Source organism: Periplaneta americana, chromosome 5 (assembly GCF_040183065.1).
Source record: "Periplaneta americana isolate PAMFEO1 chromosome 5, P.americana_PAMFEO1_priV1, whole genome shotgun sequence".
Taxonomy (NCBI): Eukaryota; Metazoa; Arthropoda; class Insecta; order Blattodea; family Blattidae; genus Periplaneta; species Periplaneta americana.
Genome location: NC_091121.1, coordinates 186,350,306 through 186,370,767, shown reverse-complemented (window position 1 = coordinate 186,370,767; position 20,462 = coordinate 186,350,306). Strand labels below are relative to the sequence as shown.

Here is a 20,462-nt window from a genome sequence, read left to right as displayed (position 1 = left end):
CGACGCTATACCAACTACGAAGTTATTTAGCGTCGATGGAATTGGTGATAGTGAAATGGTATTTGGCGAGATGAAGCCGAGGATTCACCATAGATTACCTGGCATTTGCCTTACGGTTGGGAAAACCTCGGAAAAAAACCAACCAGGTAATCAGCCCAAGTGGGAATCGAACCCACGCCCGAACGCAACTCCGGATCGGCAGGCAAGTGCCTTAGCCGATAGAGCTATACCAGTGGCTCGATTACATGATTATGCTGTTGGTTATTATTTAAGTATATAGGCGTTTTTTTAATAGCTTTATAGTAAAAATAAGGCCAATTTCTGAATACCAGTTAGGTAGGACAGAAAAGCAAATAATATATTATAATAGATAAGTAAGCTATCGGATGAGTTTCATAATCCGAAACTCTAATGAGAACGTAACCACAAAATGTTGTTGCTGTTGTTTTCTAATGCCAGGCATTTGACCTCTTGTACTCCAATATTTTTCAAAGATATTATCATGGCCAGCCACTGAAGCACAGATTTTGAGGTGTTCCGAATCCATTTCTTGGTTTGAGTTGCACAATGGGCAGTTAGGGGACTGATATATTCCAATTCTATGCAGGTGTTTGGCCAAACAGTCATGGCCTCTTGCCAATCTAAATGCAGCTACGGACGATTTTAGTGGTAAAGCAGGAATTAACTGTGGATTATGATGCAGAGTTCCATTTTTTCCCTTGAGAGTGTGTATATTGAAAAGTCATCACTGGGATGGAAACCTGCAGCATGACTGCGGCTGCAAAAGTAGCGCCTTGTGTGTGAACAGACTCGCAACCTCCAGTTGCAACTTTTGCTGCACTCGGGTTGTGCAGCACGAAAAGTAGCGTGCAGCGCGCTGCTTTTGGTTTAAGTGTGAACACGACACGCAACTTTTGCAGCTGCAGTATTAGAAAAGTTGTGCAGCAAAAGTAGCGAAGTGTGACCGTACTTTAAGTCACACTACAGATTCGACATGTTACTCTTAAGCTTGGATGCGTGGGTCAGGACTTCCATCAAATACTTTCTCTTAGTTAACAGTTTATCTTACTTACTTGTGCCACTGGGGATATTACAACTTGTGCTTCACATGAAGCCCTATTGTAGAAAGGTTTGATTGCACTTTAGAGTGAAAGACTGACAATGGCTGTGCCCTATTAAGCAGTTGGATTTTGTGCATAAAGGCGTGATGTTGCATTTCAGTGAATAAAACAGAGCACAGCTGTGATTTAATTTCATAAAATGTGAAAGGCGATAGCTTCAATTTTCAAGAAGTTGCAGCAATTCCCCATTAGCCATCAATTCGATTTCATGCCTTTAAATGGTACAAGGAATTTAAAGTGTCAATAATTACAAGAAAGCCGGCAATAACAGTACTGAGCCACATTTTTTTTTTCTTTTCCAGAAGGCATATAAAGCTACTCGAAATAGTGCCGGAGAGAAGAGTGATCGTTTCATTTCACTGCTTCTTTTATAATAATGGCTTCATTATTTATGTTTATTTTCATAGTTTCTTCATTCCAGAGATCAAAATGTATGATCTTAAAAATAACTGATCAAAGAGAATGTCCTTTAAACAAGTACAGATTGTCCATGAATGATCCCAATATATGGAATGCGAATTTATCATTACTGTAATCCTCCTTATTGCATTTACTGCACTCCAACTACGACTTATTGTTCATATATATGAAGGGGTGGAAATGAGATAGTCCAAAGCCACACTTTAACAAAAATGTTTTCTTGTGTGAATTCATTTCTTATACTTATGAGCAGAGACTGGAAGTTTAGGCATTATGAATCATTAAAATAGGTAGGCAAAAAGGCATTATAAACAGCTAAAATACGCAATAAAAGGCAATTACAAAAACCTTGCACTAGACCCACAACCTTGCACTTTCCACAAAGCGATTTCGGCAGCATGAAAAGCTTTACATAAGTCGAATGCAAATTGAGATTTTCGACTAAATGTTGCAATTACTGTTGGAAGCAAAGAAATCTTCTTCCCAGTAGCCTTGGAAAGTGTATTTTTGTATTTGGTTGTACTGATATGTTGCGATATGAAATATTTAGCTAGCTACAACCAATGTCACAATGAAAACTGAAAAAAAAATAACCGTCAAAAATAACGTTACACCCACACTCATTGTTGCCTTGTCAAATAAACACAAGCGATAATTAAAACGCTTACTGTTATACATTTTTGCATGGCAGCACTCATTGTTGCAAAGAGAATATGAACTGACTGAAAGACAATAATATACATTCGGTGAAGTCACTTTCATTGTAGCAGTTATAGAAATAAATTAAAATACACCTGTAGGCAATTTTTAATAATAAATTAATAAATAATAGATCAAATAAAGGCAAAAAAAAAAGCATTTATTTTGTAAATTAGGCATTTATATTAAAATAGGCAGAAAAGGGCAACACAAAACTGTGATCTTTCAATCACAAAGTATATGCCGAACAAATTACGGTTGCATTCAGTTGGGACAGCGCTAACTCAGCTATTACTTTTTGATCAGCATATCTATGAAAAATATTGGAGTGCAAGAGGTCAAATGACTTTATTGTCAAATGCCTGGCATTAGAAAACAACAACTTTTTGATCAGTAGCAGCAGCTGTGAGGGGCTGAACTGCCTGATTCCAAAATTCTGCTGTGTTTACAAACAACCACACCCTTGTTCCTTCGCTGAGTGAGCAGTGGAAGTGTAACGAAAAAAATGTTTCTACAAAAAATGGCGACCGCTATTACAGTGAAACCAAAGCGCTGTCAGTCAGCAAGGCATTCAATGTTTTCGCTGCTTTAGCGCTATTCCAGCTGAATGTAACCTATGATACCACACCTAATAGCATTGAACTCTAAACTTTCAATCTGCTCTGCTGTAAAATTTTGGCCACGTAACTTAGGACTATAGTGACGATCACGTAAGAGTAATTCCTAAAAGGCTAATTCATTCCTTATACAGGTTACGATTCACGAGACCTAACCTAAAAATGTATTTTGATCACGTGAAATGATTAATACGAATTCTGAAAACAGAATATCACTTGAAATGCATACTCTACTTAAAAATTTTAAGTTAAAATACATTCTCCTAAGTCGCTACCATGCTATTTTCTCTCTTGGACATTTTAATAAAACTCTGTCCATTAGCCACGTGCATGTTTCATACCAAGTAGGTCTATAAGTTATATCTCATTTAATTACGCTTACTTGAATAAAGTGATGAATTGGAATCACAACACAACACAAATGAATTATGTATTGATAAATTTAAATTTAGAAACCTTTTCACCATTTGTGAGCTGCCACAAGGGACAAAGAGTACTTAAGCAAATAAAATAAAAGTTTAGAAGTTCATTAATACCGGTATTACTAATTACTTATTCATTATGTTCAAATTTCACAAGTCTAGTTATACCACAGTCTAATATATATAGTCACGAAGCTCAATATGTAATAAATATGCATTCATAGATAGTTGCTAACCACTAGGATCGCTACTATTGCCTCATTACAGACAATGCGAAATAGTATTGGCACAGTCTATTGTTCCTAGTACCCTCACAACTCAAGCTTCGTGACTGTATATACTAGACTGTGGTTATACTTCCATTTCATCTGTTTCATTTATTGCAAACCAAAATTATTGCTCCCAACATAACAGTCAGAAAATAACTGCCATTCGTCGTATTTGTCAGTACTCGAAATTCGAAATAAAATTGGTAAAAGAAAATTCAACCTGACATCTAGAAAATCACTATAATCATCTAGCTATGTAATAATTGGGAAAAAATGGTTAGCTTTTACACTTACGGTATTAAGTAAGCTGATCCAGACTACAATTATATAATTCTCACCCCTTCATATACTTCCTCTCACTGCACACCCTTCGTCATAAACAACAAATCAAGTTGTAATTATTGCTGCACACGTCACATTTCGAGTTATAAGCTATTGTTGAATATATTTGTAGAGATATTAAATTAACTTTCATTGGTAATCAAAAGTTGACTATTGGAATTGTGTAATTTTAATAGTGAATGATAAATTTAAACTTCTTTATTTTTTTTAATATCTACAAATGAAAAGTCAGGCGATTATTGCAGGCAAAATCAGAGTAACATGACAATTCATATCTTGGACTTAATAACTACTGAAAAATTTTATGAAAATATGTAGTACATTTTAAATTTTAATACTGTCAAATTCCTTCTCACTGAGATAATAATTCAAAATGGCCAGAATTCGAGACCAGAAACTGAAACCGTAACATTATCACAAGGCATTCCACTATTTTTTTTTTTTAGTGAATAGAAAGTTTAAGGCCTTCCCAGAAATATTACGTACTTGCCAACATTCCCATGGGCTCAAGCTCTAATAAATAGCACTCAAGTTCGATACATAGGGTGTGAACAGACTCGCAACTAGCCCCGGCTATCGACTTGTACAGGATTCATATCATATCATATCGCTAGCACTGGCTGGTTTATGAATACGAAAAACGTTAGTTCGCTGATCATCCACTGGAAGCCCGCGCTAAGAATGTCTATGAATACGGCCCCTAGAGTTTACGATGAACAAGGTAGCTATGGGCTGTTTTCTCTCTAAACACTTCAGTTTTGTCTGCCATTATCTTTTCATCAGTTTTCTTCACCTACGTATCGATGTCCACTGTTTCTCAACAGTCTCTGTAGTTCAACACGCAGTTAGAACTAAATTATTGACTCTGCCATAATTAATAATAATTATAAATTACATCATACCATGAATTTCAGTCCTTGACTTCTAGGTTATGGCCTCCCCTCTCCTCAAACTAAAGTGAAGATGTTTCGAGTAATTTCGTGGCTCAGGAGTTGCAACGTGCTGTGTGTCAGTTTGGGAATGGCTGTGAGACAGAACAGACACGGTGTTACCTCTGAATCAATGGATGTCAGTTTTGAGAGGAGCATGTGCCTTTTCTGGTTCAGGAGGTCGCGCAGCATGTCAGCTGCTGACTGGTTGTCCGGCCCCTCCTCTGCTGCCGGGCCTTGGAGTGGATCATGCACCAGCCTTACTGACGGCGGCGAATCTACAACAAAACAACACACAGTGCCAGATTTGTAGAGAAAAATTATTACGAACTGTAGTTAACATACTAATCACTGTTCTAGCAAGACCTGTCCTCACGTATGGTAGTGAGGCCTGGACTGTCCGAAACTCAGATGTTCAACGCCTAACAACTGTGGAAATGAGATTTCTAAGGAGGACTGCCGGCTACAGCTTGCTTGACCACAAAAGGAATGAACTAATTACAAAAGAATTGGAAATTACACCCATTTATGAACATCTCAACCACTATAGACAAAAATGGCTTAACCATGTCAATAGAATGGACCGTTCCAGACTCCCAAGACAAATTCTCCGCTATATACCACATGGAAGACGATCTTTGGGACGCCCCCTGAAAAGATGGACGGAGACCGTAACAGACCACTAGGCCTAATACCTGCAAGGACAATGATGATGATTGTTCTTGTCGTTATATCCATCATAATCACCACCACATCATTGATAGAATCATAAGTGTCCTTGTATTATCATGGTACTATGATCATTGTCAACTCTGTAGTTTAAGTATCATAACCTATTCTACAGTCTCAAAATCTGTGCTTCAGTGGCTGGTCATGATAATATCTTTGAAAAATATTGGAGTGCAAGAGGTCAAATGACTTTATTGTCAAATGCCTGGCATTAGAAAACAACAACAACCTATTCTACAGTGCAGTCCTAATCTCCTGACATTTACTTGTACGGCAAGAGACAGTAGCAACAGTGCTACATTGCCGCATATGGATATTCGTTGACACTGCTTATAAAAATAATACATGCACTAGGCCAAGTTCTTTGTGACAGGGTGTCTACATGTCAATAGGTTGAACGGCATTATTTTTCTGAATATATAGAAACAAGAATCTTATTTCTACGCCAAGTAGTTCGCATTTTATGCCTTTTAATCGGGTCCAACTGATTAATGGTTTTTATGGTCTTCCACGATGATGTTTACACAGCTGTGTGCCGATAAGAAAGCCTTTCGAAAAATCAAGACTGTTAACTGAAACAGTATCCATTCAGCGACATAAACATTAGATGAAAGTAATTATGAGGCAAGACCCAAAAATGGCAGCTTCATTTCTCTTTGTGCTGTATGTATAGTAGTGGCAAAAAAAACCGGACCGACACTTGTAGCTGCTTTCAGAGCCTTGTTCACTCCAGAGCAAAATAGACTGGTAACTAAGACTTTCGTGGTTCGAATCCTGCATGCGAAGGAAACTTTTTTTTGTTCCTTATTCAAATTTATTCCCAATACTTTTCGATTGCAGCGATATTTTACTACTTAATTAACTTATTATTCCCAGAAATTCTTCTGTCATGCTTAAAGTGTTGCAGGTGGGATGTGCTGGATAACATGTGCGATCTTTTGTTTCAAGTCATGTTGTAGGCTCTGTTTGAAAAGCGTGCTGTTTCAAAAATCCTCATAGAAAGAAATCAAGGTGTGTGAGGTCTGGTGACCGTGGAGGTCATGACTGAGGTCCACCTCGTCCAACCCAGTGTACACCGAATATCTCATTTTCCTGGCGAACTGTTAAAGCATAATGTGCCGTGACCATACCTTCACTACATAAAATAACCAAAGAAGAAATAAAAAATACGAACAACCCATGAATATTATCAAAACTATTAACAGAAACCAAGTAAATATGGAGGCAGACTGGAGATTAAAGATAAGTAACACTGACCCTAAACATAAAGTCATTTAAAAAAAGTGTCATCATTTTCACTGAAGTAGGGAAACTTGTAAAAATATGCTTGATATCTTTTTCAGTGTAAAAAGCATTGAAATCAGAGTATTGTTTTGCTTTACTACTTTTTAATATCAATTCTGCTGTAACATATTAATGAAGGCAATCTACTTTTTTCAAGACAGTATTATATTATTTACATTTTATTTAATTCAAATATAGAGTTATTTACTTACTTACAAATAGCTTTTAAGGAACCCGGAGGTTCATTGCCGCCCTCACATAAGCCCACAATCGGTCCCTATCCTGTGCAAGATTAATCCAGTCTCTATCATCATATCCCACCTCCCTCAAATCCATTTTAATATTATCCTCCCATCTACATCTCGGCCTCCCCAAAGGTCTTTTTCCCTCTTGCCTCTCAACTCTATATACATTTCTGGATTCGCCCATACGTGCTACATGCCCTGCCCATCTCAAACGTCTGGATTTGATGTTCGTAATTATGTCAGGTGAAGAATACAATGCGTGCAGTTCTGTGTTGTGTAACTTTCTCCATTCTCCTGTAACTTCATCCCTCTTAGCCCCAAATATTTTCCTAAGAATCTTATTCTCAACATCCTTAATTTCTGTTCCTCTCTCAAAGTGAGAGTCCAAGTTTCACAACCATACAGAACAACCGGTAATATAACTGTTTTATAAATTCTAACTTTCAGATTTTTTGACAGCAGACTGGATGATAAAAGCTTCTCAACCGAATAATAACAGGCATTTCCCATATTTATTCTCCATTTAATTTCCTCCCGAGTGTCATTTATATTTCTCACTGTTGCTGCAATATATTTGAATTTTTCCACCTCTTTGAAAATAAATCTCCAATTTTTATATTTCCATTTCGTAGAATATTCTGGTCACGAGACATAATCATATACTTCGTCTTTTCGGGGTTTACTTCCATGCCTATCACTTTACTTGCTTCGAGTAAAATTCCCGTGTTTTTCCTAATCGTTTCTGGATTTTCTCCTAACATATTCACGTCATCCGCATAGACAATTCTAAACCCTCTGTGTTATCCTGAACTTTCCTAATGGCATATTCTAGAGAATATAGAGTTATTATTGATTCAATTGTGTAAAATATAAGAGAAATATCACTACTCATATTCACTTAATATTAACCTCAAAATCTAACCTATCAATCATTCCATTTACGACTTTGAAGGAGTCCGCAAAAATACTGATCTATGGAAAGGGAATCCGCAGTACTAATAAGCTTCAAAACCACTGATGTGTAATAATATACTGTATGCTACTTCCCAGACGATGTAACTGTAATTTGTTACTAACACAAAAAAGGCTTCAAAATCAATGAAGCACTCACCGTAGATGCCGGCTTGGGAAGACTTTCTAGAAGAAGGATCCTGCTGATAGAAGTCAAGATGGGGAGGAAGGGGTGAACCCCCTTGAGGACTGACAGGAGATTTTAGGTTCTCACGACTACCATAAGGGCTGGAAGCCTGAGACATCATGGCCGTGCCTCCCCCACCAAGATCCAGTCCCTGAGCCTCTGAAAGATCCTTGGTCCAGTAGTGGGTGTGAGCGATCTCCAGCACCTGGAAGGCAGACGCCATGCCGCCGAGGCCGAAGTTGGAGTAGGTCTGCTCCAGCCCGTATGTCACGGCTTGCAGGGTCTTCAGCATGCCCTTCCACACAGCACGACTCACGCACTGCAACAAAATCACGAATTTTGTAAACCTAATGACTGGGCTTGTAATGTTGGGGACCAATAGGGTGCGATACGGTGGTTTCAAGTTTACTATCTGTTCACCAGTCAGTACTGTAGCATGCGTAAACAGTCTACCTGCTGCATAATAATGCCGATGGTTAAAAGTTCTCAGGCACATATTTTTGCAGCAGAATTTGGTGAGTGTTTTGAAATGAATGTGAGTAAATTCTACAGTTATTCTTCTGCACATAACGAAAGGTATGTAAAAATATATCTTTGTAATGGTATGTACAGTAAAACCCCGATAAGATGCTGTTCAAGGGGCCGGGTGTAAACCGCGTATTAACCGGGACCACATATTAGGCAGGTATACTAATTTTGACTTGTATACAGTATCTATTAGCATTTTTCTTTATTGAAATACATGATTCATGAAAGTAATACAGTATTACTCCATTATGTAATTACTGTACTGTATGTCAAAGACATTTACAATATGTACTGTACTTAATTCTTTCGGAAAGAGTTATTTAGAGTTGTTTGCCGTGTGCGTGTTCTCCAAGTCCTCATGTTTATCACACTTCAGTTTCCTGCGATTATATCCTCCCGACAACGTCGCAGCTGCAGTGATTGAGTCGCGATTTTTTATTATCGTTCTTAATGTCGATGATGGGATTCCTAATGCATCAGAGTTGTTTCTGAGAAAGAGTACTGTTCTCATCGTACTTTCGCAAGATTTCCAGTTTTTCCGACACAGAAAGGGCTTTTCGTTTAACATTCATTGTAATCACATTCACAGACATTTCAATACACTAAAGGACAACAAACTGCCCAGCAAAAATTTCCAGAATTTTATTACGGCAGAGTGAGGAATGTTGTTTGAGAGAGAGGGTTAGCAAGAGGGTGAGGTATTGTAACTGTATGTAGGCTTTAACCACGCAGGTAAGGAGTCGAATAAGAGAGCATAACAAGAGGGTGGGGTACACTAAGGTATGAAGTATGAAGGTTTAAATGCGCAGGTAAAGGGTCCAATACCAATACTTTTCAGGTTAATGGCACCAGTGAGTTCAGTGACCAAGATGTTTCATTGCTGTTACAGCACATTGCTGAAAATTACGTGGAAAATATTCCACAAAATCAGCGTATTATGCGGGACTTGAGCGCAACAAACGGGGTATTTTATAAAGGCGTTATATATGAAATGTGCAGGGACCAGACAAAAAAAAAAGTATTACATGGGATAGCGTAATAAGCGGGCACGTCTTATCGAGGTTTTACTGTAGTGTATATTTACTTTTCAAACTTTGTTGCGATTGTGGATTCAGTGAGGGAAGTGGGGAAAAAAACCAGAGGCGGTATGCTACCCCAAGATTTTCGCCTGGCATACCTTGATTTAAAAAGGCATCCCCCCTTCCTTCCTTATAACATACACATACATGATGTATACAATAAATTGTTTCGTTACAATCAGTAATGCGAATCTTTGAAACTTATGCAACAAATTAAATTTCTTAATAAAATAATTCCAAGTTACTTCAGTTATTTACTAGATTATTTTGCAGTGTCCATTGAGACTTATCATTTAAAACAATGTTAAAGCTTCAAAGTGTCTTACTGAATTATAAATAAAAAGTGCAACAACAACAAAAATGACACAGTCACTAAGTTGGCAACAATGGCCACCACAAGCTACAGACCACAGCCCTAGATCATATATATAACAGGTAGCTCATCCCTATGTTAAAATCGGTAGCACTTTGAAAAGACAATCGCCAGGATCGTCACCCATCTGCCGCAAACGAACACGAGATGGCAGTACAGTTGCTAATGCACTTCAAATGAGAGTTATGACGTAACTCCTTAAGTAACAACTAGATGGCAGCATATAAATCTGACAAAAGTTGTTACCATCAAAGCCTATAAGCCAAGCAATCTGGGTATATATTATCTAGGCCACATCCTTCTATATTCATAAGCATTCCAGGGGTTGGCTTATCAAATAAACGTGTCTAAATACACGTTGAATACAGTTCCAGAAGGCTGTGCTTTAGATTTACGAAGCAAACAGATAGTACTCTTTGCTGTGAAGAAATGTATAATCAAATTTTTACGGATCACATTTATTCAGTGACGGTATGTCATTTTTCACTAACGGTATGTCTCCTGGCCATAGAAACCAGTGGCGGTATTCCATACCGGCGCATACGGTCTCACTTCCCTCACTGGTACACATGGAATATAAAAATTTATGCAGGAAAGGAACAAGATTCTGGCAGCTCTGTACCAACAAATGTTGTCATGAAATTATCCGAAGAACTGCTGAATACTGGAAGAACAGCTGTAACTGATAATTATTACACCAGTTTGGAACTTGCAAATAAGTTACTTGACAAGAAAACTCATCTGGTAGGAACACTAAGAGCCAATAGAGAAGGGAATCCAATGGAGGTAGTTTGTAAGAAACTGAAACGTGGCGAAATAATTTCCAAGGAAAATGATCGCAGTATTTGCATCCTAAAATGAAAAGACCGTTATGCTCTCAACGGAACACTCCAATGAAACAGTAGCAGTTAATAGCCGTACAGGTCCAGTAGAAAAACCTCTTGCTGTAATGGATTATAACACTGGGAAGAGTTCTGTTGATGACTCAAACCAAATTTGTCCCTACCAAATTCACTGTGTGCTCGCTATACTCACCACGTCATCTATGTGGTCATCAGGGCTTATCTTCCTCTCGAGGGTGCGGTTCAGCTTGCTGACAACGAAATTGCGGTAGCTTTCATCCTCCATCAATTTCTTCAGTCGATTCAGCTTCAGCCAACCAACACCTTCCCCTTCTAATACCTGGTTCACAACCTGAATGGAAAAAAACAATAATAAAACTACTGCCTATATATAAAATGTGATCCAAACATAATCATGTTACAATTTTAGTTAGCATAGCATTTTATTAGCATTAATTTACAATTTAAAATAAATTGGAGAATAAAACCTGGGAAATTTTATTGACTAACCCCAAGACAATCCCTCATGGGCCACATAAATCTGTTGTTGCGATGTTCAGGTTGGTAACAGTTCATGATTGTTGGCAAGCCACCTAAACAGAGTAGGAATTTCCCATACATCCGTCTATGTATTTTGTGATGCAAATGAAATGACCATGGAACACATCAAAAGAAGATGACATACAAAAATACTGGAGTGCAATGCGGTGAATGACTTCATTGTCAAGTGCCAAGGCATTGGCCCAACAACAACAGCATTTGGAAGAATCAATTCTAATGTATCATTCCTCATGCTCCAGTAGATTTAGATCTTCGCATTTTCGTGTTTACTTCTCCATAACCCTCATAGTGCCAACCCTTTTTGTGTAGTATTATGTAAAAAATGCCGAGTAAATTCACAAAATCCACTGAAGCCTCCTCTATGCTCTTAGCACAACCAACAGTGATCTTTGACATCTGGATAATAACAGCAAAATGAAAATTATACCACGATTAGATCGTGACCGGCATTCCTAGCAAAATTATAAAATCACGATGTAATCATGATTGGCACTCATAGAGTTAAATGAAGAACCATAGTGGACCAAGCGCCATATATTAAAGACATGACCAGCCTCATGGTCTAGTGGTCAGAGCTTCTGACTATAGTTCATGAGGTCCCGGGTTCGATTCCCAGTTAGAGCAGAGGAATTTTTCCTTAAAGGGGATTATTCCTGTGTTCGTCTATGGTCTGGAATTTAGATTAAGTTTAGATTTAAGACCTCTCCTGGCACCACATTATCATAATCATGCTATCACATCATCGGGGTAATGTAACTCCGCCTTCCAGGCGCCCCAACCTCAGAAGTGGGTTACAACTAAGCCACGGCCAGGAGAGAAGACCAGAAATGTCGAAAAGACAACCTGGTGGCATTGGATTAAAAATAAAAATAAAAAATTTAAATTTTCTTTACACGCTACAGAGATATTCCAGTCTTTACGGTGACATGTTGGGTTAATGAGCCACTTATTGAAATGACAAGTAAAATCCAAGTACTGTTTAATAAAATAGCGCAGTTATAGTGTCGTATATAGTTCCTGGGGTAGCTCAGTCGGAAGAACATTCGTGCGCTAAGCAAAGGGTCCCGGGATCGATACCCGGCCCCGGAACAATTTTTCATTGAAATATTTTCTTAATGTTTATAGTTTTTATAGCATGTGAGTGTTCAGATGAATGCTTTCGTGAAGTCTAGCAATAATGATAACAGAGAACAGTATGTTTTGTAATTTTTTTATTTATTAAAATTTTTTAAACAAACGTCACACACATGGCATGTAGCCAGTTGCACCTTTGCCTAATTTTTGGCGATTATGATTAATAAGAATCTTGTTCTAAGGCTGGGGCACCCATTACGTCGGATTCTGAACCCAGGGTCCGGCATCGTAAGTTACCCAGCATTCATCCTCAATGGTTTGCCAGAAAAAACCTCAATCAAGCAACTTGCTCCAACCTGTTAGCAGGGTGGTGGACCAATGTTTGTAATTGAATATTTACAATACTACTAATCCCTTCTCGACTATAAAATGGTGAAAACCACAAGTAAGATAAGGCAGATAAATGTGATTATTATTATTATTGCTATCGCTATCATTATTATTATTATTATTATTGCTATCGCTATTACTATCATTATTATTATTATTATTATTATTGCTATCGCTATCACTATCATTATTATTATTATTATTATTATTATTATTATTATTGCTATTGCTATCATTATTATCATTATTATTATTATTATTATTATTATCATTATTATTATTATTATTATTATTATTATTATTATTATTCCTTTCTATAAAATAGAATAATATTAATTCTTGTAAATTAATCATTGTAATCTTTGATCTTCATTTTGTAGTTATTATCTCAATTATTTAATTTGTACCATAGCTGTTCATTTTATTGTATTAATTGTATCACTGTGCTGAACTTTTACTGGCCAATGCCTGTTGTCCAACAAATAAATATATTAAAAAAATTTAAAAATTACTATTATTATTATTATTATTATTATTATTATTATTATTATTATTAGGCTATTATTATTATTATTATTATTATTATTATTATTTTATTGTTTTTATAGTTCTTGCCCTAATGCCTGTGCTTCTCCAAAAGAAAAAAATCACGTTTCACCATTGTTTAACAGCTTTATTTTCAAATGTCATTTGAGAATGACAAATGAAATCGAAATACTCATTCAATTTACCCATTCAAAATTTCGTAGAGTCTACCGGATATCGAAATCCTATTTCTTTGATGAGAAGATGTCATCTTCTGAGAGACAGGTACACTTAGTACAAGTTTGAAGTAATGAATATGTTGTTGTTGTTGTTGTTTTCTAATGCCAGGCATTTGACAATAAAGTCATTTGATCTCTTGCACTCCAATATTTTTCAAAGATATTATCATGACCAGCCACTGAAGCACAGATTTTGAGGTGTTCCGAATCCATTTCTTGATTTGAGTTGCACAATGGGCAGTTAGGGGACTGATATATATTCCAATTCTATGCAGGTGTTTGGCCAAACAATCATGGCCTGTTGCCAATCTAAATGCAGCTACAGACGATTTTCGTGGTAAATCGGGAATTAACTGTGGATTTTGATGCAGAGAGTTCCATTTCATCCCTTGGGATTGTGTTATCAAATTTTGTTTGTTGAAGTCTAAGTATGTAGATTTAATAAATCTTTTCACAGAGTAATACGTAGATTTAGTAACAGGTCTGTACGTAGCAGTGTTGCCCTTCTTTGCTAAAGCATCCGCATTCTCGTTTCCCAGGATTCCACAATGGGATGGTATCCATTGGAATACAATTCTTTTATTGAGTGATATTAATTGAGAGAGCATTTTAGTTATTTCTGCTGTCTGAGATGAAGGTGTGTGTTTAGAGACTATTGATAGAATAGCTGCTTTGGAGTCTGACAATATAACTGCATTCCTAAATTTATTGATGTGGCATAGAAGATTCCTGAGACTTTCACTTATTGCAATGATTTCTCCATCAAAACTTGTTGTTCCATATCCAAGAGATCTATAAAGTGAGAAGAGACAGCACGTAACACCTGCACCGGCACCTGTTACGTGCTTTCTCTTCTCACTTTATAGATCTCTTGGATAATGAATATGAAACAAATCATTGCTCTGTGCAATATATTAAAGAAGACCCGTTATGCAGTTCACTCACATCCTTGAGGAAAGCCTGGTTCTCTGAATTGGTGGTGGAGCGTTCAGCACTTTGCATTCGTTGGAGCTCCTCCTGTCTCGACTTGCTTGGACTGTGCCGGATGAGGGACGATTTTTCCACCAGTCCTTTCCTGCCTTTTGGAAAAGGCCCAAACGGTTGAACCTTCTCTTTGGGCTTAGCGGCTGCTGCTGATGCTGCTGTTACATTGGCTGCTGCACTGGTGTTTGGACTCACACTCCGTGGACTGGCAGCGCTCTGCTTACCTGCGGCACACAGCGGAGAAAGGTAAATACTTGATGCTTAGTTCTTAACATTCTCTACAAGATTCTCATGCTTCTACAAGCCAGCTATTCTAAACTAAGCTAAGGCCCGGTTGCAGAAACACCGATCAAATATGATTGGCGATCAAGGAGGGTTTGATTGGGCGTCAGTTATATTTCTGTTGCAGAAAGAACAATCAGTATTCGATCGGAGATCAGTCTTCCATCAGATTTTATCAACAGATTTTTGCTGGTTAAGTGACTGATCATTGATCAAGTATTTATGTTGTTCTCTTTATAGTGCAGTTACTGTAATTTATATAGTAAATAGTTACAGCGTAACAATATTGTTTTCGACAAAATGGATTCTTCCAATGAAGAAATTTTAGAATGAAGGAAATATTATTAAAAAGAAGGCATTTCCGCGATAGACATGAATTGTTTTTATGTATAATGACACAGAATTTGAGCAAAGATTTAGGTTAAGTAAGGATTCGTGTGTTTTGTTACTTTCAAAAATTGAACAGACAAATCGAAACCTACCACTTTCTCCTATGAACCAAGTTCTAATAACGCTGAGATTTTATGCTGTTGGAATTCTTCAGGCAGTCTTGGGTTATCTTGTTAGGGTCCACAAATCAACTATTTGCTGAGTTGTTAGAAAATATGTTACGTATGAAATTGCTTTCTTATGGCAGGGTCTCATAAATCCCCAAACTTCAAACAGGGAACGATTTGAAATCCAGAGAGAATTTTCGGCCATGTCAGGATTTCCAAGAGTAGCCTAATATTGGTTGTATAGACTGCTCACATCCCCATCCAATCACCTGGTGGAAATGATCCCGAACTTTATCGAAATAGAAAAGGTTTATTTCCTGTGAATGTACAGGCAATATGTAGTCTACACCATCATTGAAATTCTGGAATGTTGTAGCCCGTTGGCAGGGTTCTACACATGACAGCACAATATTTTTAATGAGTAGGTTACGAGCTCCATTTGTAAACAGAGAGATGGGAAATGGAATTATTTTGGGATATGGAGGCTATGCTTGTTCCAATTTCTTGTCAACTCCTCTAGCAAATCCCACAACAGAAACCCCCTCACGTTGGTAATGGAAATTACGGGAAAACGGCTGAACGGATTTTAATGAGTGACCCCTCATTTTCATGCCTGGCATCCAAAGTTTTTCGGAAAAGTAGTAGTTTTCAGTGAAATGTCAATTTTCCTACATAATTTTCCTATTTTCCAAAATCCATCTGTTGTCAGTTTTGAGAACTATTTTATTGAATCACGGCCGATTTGATTGAATTTCAGAACAAAACACACACTACAATAAACAATAGGCTATTACACGAAGGCCATGATCTGAAGGATTGCCGACATATTTAGAGCTCAATTCAATTTGTTATTAAAAACTGATTCTGCAGTGTATAATTTTCTGAGTACAGCTGTGTATTGGATATTCAAATCTACGAAACTTGAGGTGGTTTGATGACATTATTACCATTAGAAATTAAATATTATTATAGTTAATATCATGATGCATCTATTTTTCATTAATTGTACATAATATTGATGCTATATTGATGACATGAAAGTGAAACGTTTTGAGGTTATGTAAGTAAATGTAGAGAATATCTTAATTTAGATCTTCATTTCTATAATTTACTGAGTGGCTGCTATATATAACTACAAAACTTAAGTAAGATAATAATATTGTTATTAAAAATCAAATATTTTTATACTTATTAACCCAGTGGGGTTGGGTCTTTTTGATATACTTAATGGCGGTGTAGTGTAGATATTGATATGTGTCATTGTCTTCAGTATTGGCTCGAGAGAGCGCAAAAATTACAGTTCCTAAGGAAAGATAAAAAGGTATTACTTACTAATAAAATAAGAGGATGTTGTAGTCTCCAGATCATTTCAGCAAGATCTCTTAGTAGGACAAAAATGGTTTTACGCTCTACATTTCAAGTTCTACATGCAGCAGCTATACGAAAATGCTATTGTTCGAAAGCTTAGCAAACCTGACATTTTTTTAACTTTTGCCTGCAATCCTCAATGACCTGAAATAGCTACTGCTATCGTCCTGACATTGATACTTGCGTTTTCGCGTTGAAACTCAAAAACTGAAGTTGGATAGGTTCAAGAGAAAGTATTTGGCCTAAAAAAATCCATTCAGAGGGAGTATGTTTCATTATTATGGAAGCAAATAACTATCAAAAAGACAAGTATTCTTCATTGAAAATAAATCTGAAAAATTTGTATTTGAACGTCTAACGAACTTAGTTTGCAGCAGAATTTGCTGCACAAGCCACTAGTATAAATAGAATCCGCCTGTTTCCTTGCAACAAAACAGCAGAGCATTCACTTGTTTTCCTAGTCACCGCCACTTGATGCATTTGTTTCGTGACTTTTAAAGAGCATCAAATTGGCTGTGGGTGCTAAATAGCGCTGTTGTCAAATGTATTTCTTTCTCAAATCAGCAATTAATAAATTGAGACAAGTTGATTGGAGATTCACGTTTGTGCAACGCAATGAACCATCAAATAAATCAAACATCAACCGATTGGTGATCAGGGACTGATTTGATTTGCATTTCTGCAACCGATCAGTTCATTTCTGGACTAAATCGAGTTATTTGATTGACTCACTCATCTGACTGGAGGCTGGCTTAACTGATTTCAGTGACTGATGCACGTACTTTATACTTCCGTCAAAGCATAGCACAACATAACATAATTTCTAAAGTGAAATTAGGAATGGTCAAGGTCCGTCTGTGCTTATCTGTATAACAAATATTAAATTATTAAAATACTTGTCACATTATTTATTCAGTTCAACGTTTTCGGCTTAAATAAGCCATCTTCAGAAGAAATTATGCCTAAAAATACATGAATAGAATTGGTACATGCGTGTATGTAGTATAATATGGATAAATTGGTTAATTATGAGTCTCTACCACGACAATGGTGAACTTAAATCAATTAAAAAGTTAAAGCAAGGGCTATATGAGCCATAGTCATAGATTATTAAAATATTAGACAGTTAAAACATATAAAAAATTGTTATAAGTTACAATATGTTGGACCATCTGTGACAATTTCCAATGCTGACTTGAGTGAAGATGCAAATCTAGTCTTTCAGGTGAAGCTTCCTGTAAAGCAGATTTGATAATTTCAAGGAGAAAATTGTTCTAGGGCCGGGTATCGATCCCGGGACCTCTGGTTGAACGTACCGGTGCTCTGCCAACTGAGCTACCCGGGAACTCCACCCGACACCGTCTCAACTTTTCCCTTTATATCCACACAACTCGCGTGGGCTGACGAAACGCCAGAGACCCACAACGAGTGCACACAATCTCTGTGTGACTTGGAATTGTGGTTTTCTGTTAACGTACACAGTGACGTATATATTATGCAAATCTAGTCTTTCAGGCAAAGCTTCCTGTAAAGCAGATTTGAATAATTTCAAGGGAGAGTGAAGATGATTCAAATCGTACGTACGGTGATGGTAGCTCTGTAGACAGTGGTGGTGGAAAGACAACTGATCAAAAAATCTGATCAATAGTTGATCTATTACGGCTAAAACTGCACTGATGATCCCCAACAATCTCATCTACATATGGACAATGAAGACTACCACTTCGAAACTAGTCAGCCAGGTCAAATATCTCATATTAACACAGTCAAGAAATTACAAAGCTAATCAATGTATCTTTCCATTCCAATGACAGAAATGACTGTGAATTGTGGAGAAATTGTAGAAGGAAGCTAGAGGAGACACGAGTACTCAGCAAAAATCTACCTTTATCAACGAGAAATTTTATATTGTCCCATAGTAATAAACTGACTTTTTTGGAAAGATTGTTAGTTAATTACATAATACAGTATATGGGAAATTTATGACAGCAAAAATTGCGGACGCAAATAATTTCAAACTTATGACTTTGATTGAAAAGGATATAAGGAACATTATTAGATATAATTTATTTCCAAGAAATCATCTACGAGGCATCCTGAGTTGCCAAAAAGACAGAATAATATTGCACACACAAGAATAATAACGGATTACAGTAAATAGATGAGTCAAATTAAATGTGAACTTAGACTTTGAATTTTAGAAATAATATAAGTTATACATATATTTACAACAATCACACACTAACGAAGAGAAAAGGGGGGGGGGGATTATGATATTCCGTATAAATGATTTTTCAGAACTGCCACAGACCCTTTAATGCTTGAAGTAATTAATGGTATCATGGATTCCAATGTCTTGAGAGTGTTTACAGTTAATTTTGAGATGGTGCCCCTCGCTCCGATCATTAAACCATGCACTTTCCACGTGCTGGTATTTTTCACGAAAATAATTATTGAAATTCGAATAAATATCAAGTACCGATTACAATGACTAAAGCATACATAGGCACAGTTTTCGGTTACGTGAGGCACTCGATTTGAAATAGTTTATTTACTAGGAGAGGAGACTGCAGAGTAGGATGGGAAATATAAACTGCTGTGACCTGCGTCACCTTATCGTAATCGCTAAGGTGGTCAGTGGCGAATTATTAGGGAAGCGCTTGGTTAGCGTGAGAGACTCAAAAACTTTTATTCAATTTGGCAGCTTTAATCATAAACCTCTTTACTGTTTCTCCATCACTGAATTGATTTAAATCACAGGCGAGAAATTGCGTAACTAGCCAACAATATTCCATCACGTTGTCTACGTTTATTTTCTTGAATATTCTGGCGTTTATCAAGATTACTTAATAGATTTGCACGTTCTCGACCTAAAATAATTTCAGAAAATCATATTTCGTTTTCTATGCACATTTAATAATTTTTTTATAAATTTCTTTTGGAAATAATACGTACAAACAACATTTAATTCCTCGTACCTCTTAATGCAGCGTGTTTAAGGTATAATGTCGTATTTAGTATACTATGCAAATGTTAAGATCATAAATTTTCTTCGGAATAGTACGAAAAATAACATTTAATTTGTCTTACCTTCTAATTCAGCATGTTCTTTATGACATAAGGAGTAATGTGCCTAATAGGATTTTCGAGCATAACATACATCGTATGTTCTCCCCTTCTAAACAGCAAAAAAACTCTTCCTCCCATTGCTTATGAAATAATCGTTTTCTAACGCGTACACACTGCTTTGATAATGCCATTATGCCACCACTGATATTGCTTATGAAACTGATATAGAACCTGCCCATGCCTAGGAGCTGCATGAGGGAGGAACGGGGACTGTGAAGATGATGTCACTCAGAGGTACTAATTCTCAAGTGAGGCATGATGCCCATCCATGGACTAAAGTTATCAGAAACCAGCAGACAGAGGTGAATAATTGCAAGACATGCAAACTAAATATTAGCATGCCAATAAAATAAAACACTTCACTTTTCAACACTCG

The 20,462-nt window shown here is 36.9% G+C and overlaps 1 protein-coding gene across 4 annotated transcripts in view; it reads right to left on the bottom strand.

Moving 5' to 3' along the window:
* The window catches only part of Rab3-GEF (Rab3 GDP-GTP exchange factor), a 265,816-nt gene that overhangs the window by 107,273 nt on the left and 138,081 nt on the right, over nt 1-20,462 (bottom strand). For all 4 annotated transcript variants that reach the window (XM_069826882.1, XM_069826883.1, XM_069826884.1 and 1 more), the window contains 4 exons: nt 14,772-15,034; nt 11,231-11,389; nt 8,189-8,534; nt 4,943-5,097 (listed from right to left, as the gene is read on the bottom strand). In XM_069826882.1, the coding sequence (XP_069682983.1) occupies nt 4,943-5,097; nt 8,189-8,534; nt 11,231-11,389; nt 14,772-15,034 (923 nt within the window). The remainder of the gene's footprint in view (nt 1-4,942; nt 5,098-8,188; nt 8,535-11,230; nt 11,390-14,771; nt 15,035-20,462) is intronic.